The sequence below is a fragment of the Miniopterus schreibersii genome (genome assembly GCF_964146895.1).
Source record: "Miniopterus schreibersii genome assembly, chromosome: 11".
Taxonomy (NCBI): Eukaryota; Metazoa; Chordata; class Mammalia; order Chiroptera; family Miniopteridae; genus Miniopterus; species Miniopterus schreibersii.
The window spans coordinates 3,304,262-3,316,155 of NC_138111.1; the positions used below are offsets into that span (position 1 = coordinate 3,304,262).

The window sequence follows — 11,894 nt, forward strand, 5'->3', positions numbered from 1 at the left end:
TCATTGTGGAGGCCTCTCTACAGAACATTTCAATGGGCTGGAGGAGGAAGGGGCAGAGAATACAAGGAGGAAGGTACAGTGTACTCCTGGGGGGGGGGGCAGTAGGCACTATCACTGCTCTGGGCTCCTCAGGGTGGCACCGGTGCCTCCAGCAGAGCAGTCACAATAAAGCTGGAGATTTCAGAATGAGCCTCAACCCACAGGGCTGAGGGGAAGCTGACGGTGTACCAAGGGCGGAGGGGGGAGGCAAAAGGTAATGACTTGCCAGAGCCTACTGGATGAGTAAGCTGTTCCGGGGCAAGTGAGGGTCATGGGGAGTTCCATTCACTTTGTCAAGCAAGCAAGGAAAAGCAGAGGCCGAACAAAGCCCTGGCCCAGGGAGCGGCCCGCAAGTAGCTCCAACAGGCCCAAGAGGCTGCAGTGAGCTGGAGCCTCCCAAAAATAAGTGAGGCAGCAAAGAGCTCTGGGCGAGGGCGACGCAGACCCAGCAAGCTCCAGAAGCCAAAGGTCAGCATGGTGAGCTGGGCCAGAGACACGCAGCTTCCCTCCCTCCAGGGCAGAACCCGTCTGACCACAGCCTGGAGGACCCTGACATTGGGGTACAGCGGCCAGAGAACTCGGGGTGAAGCTTCTTGGCACGCACTTCCCCTCCCACTCTCCTGTGCCTAACCACCACCACCACCACCTGAACAAAGGCAGGTGCATACACAGAAGCAGATTCTAAAGGGAAAACACACAAAGAACCTAAAAAGGAAAAGAGTTAGAGGCTTCAGGTGAGCCGTCAAATACTGTTTTCTGGCACACTGGAAATCGGAGCAATAACAGCTATTTGTAAAATGCCACTAAGTATCCTACCCCAAACTAGAAACTTTAAACACATTTTCCAATTAGACTCTCAGACCAACCCTAGGAGATCCGCATTATGCCTACTTCACAATCCCGCAGACTGAGGCTCAGAGGTGTTAGGTAACCTGCCAAAGTTATCGAAGTCTAAGCCCTAACACAGAACAAGGCTTCATCCTGACAGGATGACATAGGCAGAGTGGGATAAAAGCAGTAACAGGTGCAAACACAGGGCACCTGACTTCGGTACATCTCAGAAGACTTCCCAGAGTAACAACTAAGCCGAGACCTAAGTGACTAAGAGTAACAGGCTCTGCGCTTGAATACTCCAGCACAGTCTTCATGCAACCCCACAAGTGCCCTGAGAGGCAGGGCTGCTCATGCATGTTACACACGAGGACGCTGAGCGAGGGAATCTGGCCACTGGCTGTCTGCTTCGGGACTCAGGCCCTGAGCATGATGAACTGAATGCCTCTAAGTACCAGCTGGGAGCTGGGCCGAATCCAGGGAAGATGGAGGAAAGCACTGAGGAGCGACCATCAAATGCCTACTTTATCAAGACCCCAGGGCACTGCAGAGTGGAGAACAGACTAGAAGGGGAGGCTGCAGCTTGCCTCGAGCAACAGTGGGGCCTGGGCGCAGGCAGTGGTGGTCGAGACAGAGAAGCTGCAGTGGGAGGTTTTGAATAGGTAGGGTCAGACCTCAGTCAGAAGGTATAAGGGTCTGGGCACCTGGCTGGGAAGGTACCCCATCAGGAGGAGCATCTGAGGGCACAGGAATTTAGTTCTAGACTCATTCTGAGGGGCCCAGGAGTCTCCAAGGGCAGGTGCCCCGCAGCCACTTGGGATCCGTGGGTCTGGATGTCCAGGGAGAGATCAGGCTGGCGACAGACTCAGACGTCACTGGAGTGTGGTTGGCAAGTGAAGCTGCAGAAGACACGGATGACCCAGAGAAGGCACGTAAACCAGAGAGAAGCACTAACCCACGGCTCTTCCCCAGGTCATACCTGCCATGACTAGAAGACAGGAAAACAGGGAGCCTGCAAACAGGGTCTTCCTGGTCTAACCACCAAGGAAAATGCCATGGGTCCATTTTCTCAGCATCCCTGGAGGAGAGACAGCGCCCTTTACAGGCGCCCTAATCAGCCCACAAAGGGCAGCCAAAGAGGAGGTCAAGATGAGTCCCCCAGGGTCAGTATGTCCTGGGGCAGGTGTGACCCTGCAGCCCCTGCGCCTCCCTAGGGCAGCCCAGGGCGGCTTCAAAGAGAGTTCCTGCTCTTCCAGAGAAAAGGACGAAGGAGTCACAAACCTGAGGCCAGGCAACAGTAAAGTGACAATTTTCAGAAAACACAACTAGTAAGTAGACCGTAAAGAGGTAGAATCCGGTCAAAGCCTGGGGATAGAAAGTGTCTAGAATTATGGGGGCAGCACTTGGTTTTCATTAACATTTACACTTGGTATAAATGTTACAAGAGGCCACTGCTGTCTAGAGAGCCTCTAGATGGTAATTTTCCACCGAAGGCCTCTAGGCTGCTGCTCCACTGGTGTGTCTGAGGCTCTGAGGCGCACACAGCACACCCAGCTGGTGTGCTTGAGACACGTTCCCGGCCAGGAGCTACCCTTCCCCACTCCCCCCCAGGCTAGGCTTTCACTTCTGTAGCCACATACACAACTCCACTGAACTCCCAAGTTAGAGCCGAAAGGGACCCGAGAGATCACCAGCCCAACTCCTCATCCTACCCACTAGGAAGCGGGAGCCCAGAGGAGCAGAGCCACCGGCATAAGGTCACACAGCCGGTCACGCAGCCAGACAGTGGGCCGCCATGGCTCAATTCTGGTCTCTCGGCACCACTGCCCAGTGTTGTCACAACTACACACTGCCTTAGCACCACCTTCCCAGTAAAATGAAAAGGAGCCAGCTCCCTACGCAGTGGGCACTGCTCTGGGTACCTCAGGCGTATTAAGCTCATTCATCCTCACAGCGGCCTGTCAGCTGGAAGCTGTTATTACCCACTTCTGACTGACAGGAGGTTGAGACAGAGAGAGGCTATGTAACTTGCTCCAAGTCATAAAGCTGACAGGGAGCCCAGGGGTTCAAACCCCCCAGAGTGGACTCCAGAGCCCTGCTGATAACAAGCGCCCAATTTACAATGTGGATATAATCCAAATGTTTACTTTTACACTGGCCTCTGTGTACAAACATTTTCCTAAAGAAACATTAGAAATCCCAGACTCGTCCACAATCTTTTCCCACCAGTCAGACAACTACAGTCCAATTTGAATTCTGAGCTCCAGGAAGACCTGAGTACCTGCCCAAGTAAGAAGACTCATCCTCAGTTTGGACACATGGGCAAAATGTGGTCCGTCCCACCTCCTCCAATGCGGTCCCCTCTCTCCTCCTGTGGCTGCTTCCCAGGACCCTCACTCTGCCTTTTCAGTCCCTAAATTCCCACATTCCATCCAAGCCCGGCCAAACCCCAGGCTCCCGGCCAAAATCCCAACCCCTCACCCCCACGCCCAGGTTTTATGAGGAAAGATTCCCCCACCCACTGATTCATACTAACGTGTAAACTGTTGATGTCTGTGCTCAGGCTTCCCCAAGGAAGGAAGGTGCTGGTTCTCTAAAGGAATTTCTCACTGCAGAATTTCAGGAGAATATATAAAAGTCCAGCATGGGAGGCCTTGTGATGGAACAGAAATCACAGGAAGACAGGAAAGTGCTGCAGGGGGGCGGAGTGGGGGTCTGTCTTCGCGGTTTGTTAAGATAATAACACCAGTCCTTGACAGTGTTCCCTGTGCCAGATAAGAGCTTTACTTACATCATCTCATTTAGTTTCATGATACCTTTCTGTAGTGGGTGTAATTATCAACCTCATTTAGAGAACAGACCCCGAGGCAGAGAGGTAAGCCTCATGGCTGGGAGGTCGCAGAGCGGGGATGCCAGCCAGAGTCATCCAGCTCTGGAGCCTATGGTCCTAACCACTCCACAAGTAAATACAAACATGCTGTTACCACGCCTGGTAATTATGACTACATTTATATAACATGTACGTATGTGAGCTACCCTAAGGCATTTTTATGTGCACTATTTCACTTAATCTTCAAACGCTATAATACAAATACTTATGATACAAATACCCCATTTTACTGATGAGGAAACGGATGCGTTACAAGACTTTTCACTTGTTCAAGGCACAGAGTAAGTGCAGAGCTGGACGGAACTCAGGCAGCCTGACTCAGTAACTTCCACTTAGGTTTGACAGTCCTGGCTATGCCTTCCTTCAGTCCTGAATCCCACAGTATCTAGAAAGCCAGGAGACTGGTTTTGTCTCTTCAGTGTTTGCTTGGTTGTGTTACTCTGTGTTCTCGCAATGGCTCCCATGTATCAGAGCTTGGGGTGGGGAGGGAGGAGAACAGCGTAGGCTTCAAGGCCAACTGGGGCCATTTTCCAATAGTCAAGCCCACTCTGCTGGCAAGTACTTGGGGCCGGGCGCTCTGAAGGTCAGATTTAGGTGGAAGAACACATCTGAGGTGGTCCCTGGCACCTCTGCTGATGGTGACAGTCTAGACAGGGTCTGGGCCTGCATCACGATGACTAAGCTGTGTGGGACACTGGTGTGATCTTTCTTTCCTCGTACATTCTGAACGAGTCCGAGTTTCCCGAACACGTGCCAGAGAGAAGGAGGAGCCAGAGTTGGGCCTGGTGGGAAGGGGGGCGCTAGGCAACGAACTGGTTACTGATGACGGACAAAGCGGGGTAAGCCCTACGAGGCTGATGGAGGCGACGCTCCTCATCCCGACGGTCTTCACAGCACTGCCAAAGCGACAGCTGCCCCAGACCACCCGGCGTCAGGTGCATCCGCTCGGATCGGCCAGAAGACTCCCACCAAGTCCCATCCCCTCCTCAGCACTGGCTGTCAACCAGCTCTCAGAGAGGACACACCAGGTGACAAAGACACAGATAAAACTGCTAACCTCAGCTCTCAACGAGCTTTTCATCAGATCACCAACTGACCTCATCCCGTCCTTCTAAATTCCCCTGCTGGGATCCAGCCACGGCCAGCACGGCAGATCTCAAGCCTTTCTCCACAGTGACACAACTAGGTTCTCAGTGACGGCCGAAAATAAAAATGCCCCTATCGCGCCTCATCAAAAATACAAGCAGGCAGACCACAAAAGGGGTTGTAAATTAAAAATTCAACAGTAAAAGCTTTGATTTTTCCTTTCATTCATTCGAGGCATTTTAGCTGAATGCTCACTGTACACCAGGCACCTTAGTAGGTGCTGGGGACTCCTAGCAGGGAACAGGACAGGCACAGTGCCTCTCCTGGGGGCTTAAAAGAGGACAGATCTCTAAAGGAAAAGGCTCAGTGTTGCCATTTAAACAATGCCACCAGTTAGCTCCACGGTGCCCAAGCATGAAGGATCCGAGAGAGATGAATGTCCCAGTCACTTAAAGCCATCAAGAAACTATATTCTGATAAGAGCAGTTCAGGAGGGTAGAGCAGAGAAAACGTCTCGGACTTTCCAACTGAATACTCTTGGGATAGAGAGGTGCCTTTTCTCTAATAAAACATAAAATTAAGCATGCAAAACATAAAAGGCAGCAGCAGCTTCCCCTGGGCCCGCTTCCCACCCCTGGGAGAGGGTGACGGCTGGGGTCTTCGTGGCCTCAGAGCAAGGCTGGAGTCTTAGTCTGCTTCTCAAGCAAGTAAACAAGCAGTCTTCAGTCCCAAATGAGGAAAGTCAAAGCCAGAAATAACAGCCTGGGAGCAGGGCGCTGAAACCTTAGGAAAGGGGCCTTAGGAAAGGTTCAGCCTAATTCCCGGCATATCTGGGCATAGTAAGTGATGCGAAGTGCACGCCGACTGCCTCACAGCAGGAGCAGCACTGCGGCCAATTATTTTTGCCCTCGTCGAGGGAGCCTGTCATCCCTCCACGGAGCAATGATCTATAGGTGCCTAAGAGTTAAAAGCAGAATCTTTCCCCAATTCAGCACAGAAAAAGTGCTGCTCACAGCAATTCGACATCATTTCATCAGATGAGATTAATTTTTAAATGTGTTAGCCTAACAATTAATGCCAACTACCATGTAATTAATATTCCAACTGACTTTACAAAAATTACAAAATCCGCTAAAGAAAAGAATTAGTTGTCCAGCATGAATGAGACTTCTCTATGGCCAATGGCACATAATGCAGAAAGTTTACCACATAGTGGGGGGCATCAGCCTCCCCACTTCCTTCAGTCCTCAGCCAGCACGGAGAGCTGACAGCGGTGAGTCCTCGCAGCCTCACTCGGCATTTTAATGCACTTGCTGGTTTAAACTCCTTGAGGCTAAAGTGATGAGTGATGAAAGCCTCACGATTAAAAGGCCCTTCTCATTTGCAGCACAGGCCAGGCACACCCATATAACTGCTTGCTGCTTCCGTATCCCCAGTTGAAGGTTAGAATGCTGGCTGGCTTATTTCTCAGGTTATTTCTTCAGATTTTAAAGAAATTTAACAAGACATCCTTCCCCTTGTTTTCTTCATTTTTCTCACGAGACAGACTCATAAATGCCTACATCTGGTTTTAACCTGTGGCATCACCAGGTACCCTTCCCAGAGTCTGGTAAGCAAGCCACAGTCTAATAGGACATGATCTACAGTAACAGAAATAAAAAACACATCTCCCTGCAGCCCACCTTTGAGTTACCGGCAGGGGCTGCCTCGCTCCAGAGCAGAGTCCTGAGCCCACAGCGCCTCGGCAGGAAAGAACGCGGCAGCTGATTAGTGATGTCTGCCCTGGACAAGAGCAATCGTTTGAGGACACGTGTACCATGTACTTGCCATCTCCATCCTTCAATAAACCATTAAATATCAGTGAAATGCAAACAGGTTCATGGAAAAATACACGTGTTGTTTCTAGGATGCAGGCTGAAGAAGGGGAGAATGTTTTCTACAGTCAGAAATCTTAGGCCAAACTGGATTAAACCATCAAGCTTCAGAGGAAAGAACACTGACCTCAGTCAGGAAATGCAAGTTCTAGTCTTGCTGTGGGGCCAGGAGCAGGTCAGTTCACTGGGCCTCGGTCTGTCAGCCATAAAATATTAAATATCAGCCAATAAATATCAACCTCTTCCTTTCTACCGATCAATGACACAAGCAGCCCCAAGTCCCCTCTCTGCGGGTGCTAGGGCGCTAATACAAGAGCAGCTACTTTATAGAGCATGACTAGAACCCTCATCTGTCCCACTGCTCACATGGGACTCACAATCTCGCAAATGCCTACATCACCAGAACCAGAGCTCCACACATACTACTTCCTTCCCTAATGCGACCTCTTTTCCACCCTGGGGCAAGGGTGAGGGTAGGGCAGGCATTTCTCTTTTTAATACTGGAACTATTAAATTCACTGAATTAAGCTACCTTCATTCAAAAGTTAAGTGTCATCATTTCAATTTAAAACCAGTCAGTCCCACTGGAGTCCCAGTCACTCGTGGTTTCAGGATCAGCCTAAGCATTCCCATCACTGAAAAGTCTCCATCATTCTGGCACATTCCGAGAACAACTTTACCCACGTGAAACATCAGCACAGCTTCCATGTCCAAACACCAAAAAGCAGACTAGGAATCCAACCAGAAATAAGCTGCACCACGCACACCATGCACCGACTGATGGCATCCCGCCCACTCACCAGGTAGACTCATGTTCAGGTGACCAAGAGCAGCCATGGGAAAACAAGGAAGCAAAACAGGACAGCCTGGGAGGGCAGTGCTGTCTGTGAAGGGCTGGGAGTCTCAGGTCTGGCCTAGGCAACTGCAACAGACACACATACTTTATTTCTTGGCCCTGCATTCCCTCCTTTTGCAAACTGCCTCTCCCCAACTCCAGGGAGCCCTACTTCCTGTGCTTCCTGTGATCCAGCGATCTGTGTCGGCCAATCAGAGACTCCCAATCAGAGAGCCCTGGGTTTAACGAGCTGTCTCAGGGGCCACCTACCAAGCAGGGCCAGAACACTTTTCCAGGGTCTGATGTGGACACCAGGAGATCATATGGTATAAGGACCATGCAAACCTACAACTGCTGGGCTATCTTTTCTACCACTTGGAGAGCATCAGGCCAACCAAGGAGAGCAGAGCAAGAGAGTGACAGATCCCCACACCATCTGCGCACCCTGATCCTCAAGACTACATCGAGTTTCTGTCACCGGCAGCCCAGAGCTTGGGAGACAAGACTTAGAGGCAAAAATGTATGCATACGAGGCTCAATGCATACGATAGCACCCCGCAATCAGTCACTTCTCTCTGAATCTCAGACTCAGTTTCCAGGGTTCCACCTAAAACCAAAGAATACTAAATACCCCTGGAGAGAAATTCAAAGAAAAAACTCTGCACACCAGAAAAACTGTCATCCAAGACCCAAGAGGCAAGGCCCACAGAAAAGAGGAAAAAACAATGGATAACTGGAGGGAGCACAGCAGTTCATGACCGATAACTGTAAGAGCCACTGTCTCCAGGGACGTAGCACAGGCTAAAGAGAAATGCTTCCAAAATCATTCCAAAGGAAAAAAACACACAGAAAAACACAACCACCCACAGCACCCAAACAAAAGGTACTTGTGGGTAAGCTAAAGGTTTCCAGGCTACGAACATAATTGGTCCTGTTCTCTTTTGACTACAGTTTAGTTTTCCTTTTACAGCCGTCTCTGCACGGGCCTGCTGCTGAAGGAAACCACAAAAGCATAGTCTACGGAGCGTGTACAAAACAATCGCCCTCAGATACGGCCTAAAGTAATTACAGAGACATGTAACAAACAGCACTCTGGCTCTCCCACCGAGGACGGGGCAAAGACAGTACAAGCAGCACAAACAACGTCCAGTGGCTGGACATTCAGACCACCAGTCCTTAACCTTCTGGGGGTTATGGGCTCCTCTGAGAATCTGAAGGAAGCTAGGACATCTTCCCCAGAAAACAAAGGTCCATACTACATTTTGTATATAATTTCAAGGGGTTCTTAAAAGCTGCTTCCTATGGCCCTGGCCAGGTGGCTCAGTTGGTTGGAGCACTGTCCCACACACCAATAGGTTGTGGGTTCGATTCTCCATCAGGGAACATACCAAGCTTGCGGGTTCAATGCCCGATCGGGGCGTTACAGGAGGCAACTGATCGATGTTTCTCTCTTACATTGATGTCTGTCTCTCTCTCTCACCACCTTTTTCTCTTTCTAAAATCAATAAAAGGCATACCAAGTGAGAATTAAAAAAAAAAAGGCTGCTCACTATAGCCAGCTTCCAGGTTAAATACACCTTAGATTTTTAATTTAATTACCTGAGCATCATGAATAAGCCCCAAAGACTTCAAAGGACCACACAAGAGTTCATAGGGGAATTCTAAAGCTCCCAACTCTGTAACCCCATGCTGAATCAAAACCAAAAAAATAAAATAAAAACTTCCCCTCACCTTCTGCATTCACGAAATATAAGGAAACTTGGCTTTTCCTATATTCGCTCCATTTCTGACATGTCACCCTTACCTTATTAGACCATTTATATGCCTGAAGGAGTTGACTGTAGAGAGGAGTTTTGTCCTGCACAGGATCCAGGCTTAACAGGCCACTGTTATGGAGAGGATGGTTCTCAGACGGCCTGCCTACCAGATTGCTCAGACGTTCCAGCTCGCTGAAAAGTAAACACATAAAGCGAACCTGAGCCCTTGAATCTCCAGTGGTCAGCCCACCACACTGGTCGAAGGCTACTCTTCAAACTGGCCGTCAGAAGTCCTTCAAAAATAAATACCTTCTTGACAGGTGAAAAAGATTAGGGGCAATCAAGAAAACCCCTGGCTGGGTGCTTATCTTATTTTAAAACCAAGCTCTCTGGTGCCATTCCAAAGGAGGGGGGGAAAAAGTTAAGAGCAGTGGAAATGATATAAATCCTAAAACTGGGATTTAACAACTAGCACTGTTCTCTGCGAGGGGGGAGGAAACGGTCTGGAATTTTGAAACATGGTTTAACACTGCTTCTCACCAAGTTTTCAGACCCACACACAGATCAGTACGTTTGGCAGAACAGCAAGTACCTGAATGAACTATTATTTGTCTCTCACATAGGGATAGATTTGTACATGGTGCTTCACAGATGGTAAAACTTAACACAACAAAGAAGAGACAAAATAAACAAATGGAATGGGACGACACTGCTGAGGGGGCTGTGTCAAGCAAACACACTTCAGTCTAGCAGGAAAACTCCAGAGACACTGGGGAAGGGAGCCAAGAGCAAAAGTACATTCCAGGAGCACGTTTTGAGGGGCCTGTCCCCAACTGTCCACAAAAGACTCTGTAGGAGCAGCTTCTCAGCCCACGTTCATTTTGGACTCTTCAGTCACCTTCTTCCTGGCCCGACTGTAGGAGGATTTAAGAAGACAACGGGGTAATGGAGACGTTCCTAACCTTTCTAAAAGGGTGAAGGGCTTTCACATCCTGAACATTACAGAAGGGAGCAGATCAGAGAGGAAATGGAAGGCAGGAAAGGACGACCAAGGCGTCCCCTCAAGCGGGGAAGAGTGCTGGCCCGAGAACAGCGAGTGCTGTGGGAGTGAGGAGGGGTATGTGGATTCCTGGCTTTCCCTCAAAAAAAAAAAAAAAATTTTTTTTAAAAAAAAGGCAACTACTTGGGGGGGGGGAGAGGCACCCATCACTTGGCCGCCACCTCCTCCTCTATCCTACCTCCCTCTCCCATCTGCTTACCCAGGAGACAAGTTGAGAAAAGAAGATCCAACCACTCCAGAGCTCAAAGGAGGGCTAGCTCCCCAAACGCCTTTCCCTGCTCAGGTCAGTTCTGAGAAATACGACTCAAAACTCCTGACGTGCTAACCTCCCTGGGAAGGCCTGGCTCTCTGAAGGGAGGACCTCGCCGACGACAGAGCGCCTACTACGCGCACTTTACGAACTTCCTTGGTTCTGCCAACACCCCTTGGAGAAGTAGGGGAGACCAGCTGTCAGGCAGAGAAGAAACGCGCGGCCCTTCCCCTCAGAGGCCGCCAGCGAGTCCGGCGGGGAGGGCGTTAGGCAGCAGGGATTCCGCCCGTTAGGCCTGAGATCGGGTCTCTCCCGAGGAAGGAACTCAACAGGTGCCGTCAGCGAGCCCGGGTTTTGGAGGGGGGAGGGAAAGACGGGTCAGGCCCGCTCCGCCGGGTTTGGGGGTGCGGCGGCGTGGACCTGACGAATCCCAGGAACCGGGCGCCCCCGGGTTGGCGGCAGGGCCGGTCGGGTCCCGGTCGGCGCCGTCAGTGCAGCTGGAGGGAACGCCAAGGGCCTACAGGTGAGAAACCTGACAGGTGAGAAGCGGAAGTTCGCGGGAAGGGCCCGTGTCCTCGTGAGGAACGGAGCGACCACCGAAGGGGGCGGGTCGGCAGGGGCCAGGCGGCCAAGAGGAGGGAGACGGGAACGCGGGGGTGGAGGACGGTGTCCCTGAGGGGCAGGCAGAGGCTCGGCGGAGGGAACGGGAGGGAGACGCGCGCGGGGTCCCGGCCCCTTCTCCAGCCGGTACCTACTTGAGGTCCCGGTTGACCGAGTGCAGGTTGTCCTGGAAGTGCGCGATGAAGGCCTTCTCGCGGCCCTCCAGCGTCTCCTTGTTCCGCATGCCATCCTTGAGGCAGTCGAACACCCTGCTCACGCTGGAGCGCAGCGCCTGGATGGCGCTGATGGCCTGGGAGAAGGCCTCCAGGTTCACGCCGACGCTCAGCACGTCCGCCATCGCCGCCGCCGCCGCCGCCGCCGCGGGCTCCCGAGCCGGCTGCGCCAACGAAAGCCGCGCGCGCTGATGACGCGGCGCGCGCTGAGGACGCGGCCCCGAGGGCCTCTGGGAAATGTAGTTTCCGCGGACTCGGCCTGGACAGCCCAGGTGGCTTGTGCGGAAGGGAACCCTCGAAAAGGGGTTTTCCATCTCAGCTGCAAGAAAGTGATCTCGATGTAGGGAAGCCGGGCTGCTCGCTCGGATTTCTTGATGGCGACAAGGAAATACAGAAAGTTCCCGCATTTCCTCAAATGTGCTCTCTTGAGAGTTATAGG

The 11,894-nt window shown here is 51.4% G+C and overlaps 1 protein-coding gene across 2 annotated transcripts in view; it reads right to left on the bottom strand.

The window, feature by feature from the left end:
• Positions 1–11,630, bottom strand: part of MED27 (mediator complex subunit 27) — a 145,196-nt gene extending 133,566 nt beyond the window's left edge. For both annotated transcript variants that reach the window (XR_013999790.1, XM_081150633.1), the window contains exons 1-2: positions 11,378–11,630; positions 9,360–9,504 (exon numbers count right to left, since the gene is read on the bottom strand). Coding sequence is in view for 1 of the 2 variants with exons in the window: in XM_081150633.1 (XP_081006759.1) it covers positions 9,360–9,504; positions 11,378–11,580 (348 nt within the window). In the remaining variant the exon portion in view is untranslated. The remainder of the gene's footprint in view (positions 1–9,359; positions 9,505–11,377) is intronic.
• Positions 11,631–11,894: the final 264 nt, after the last annotated feature.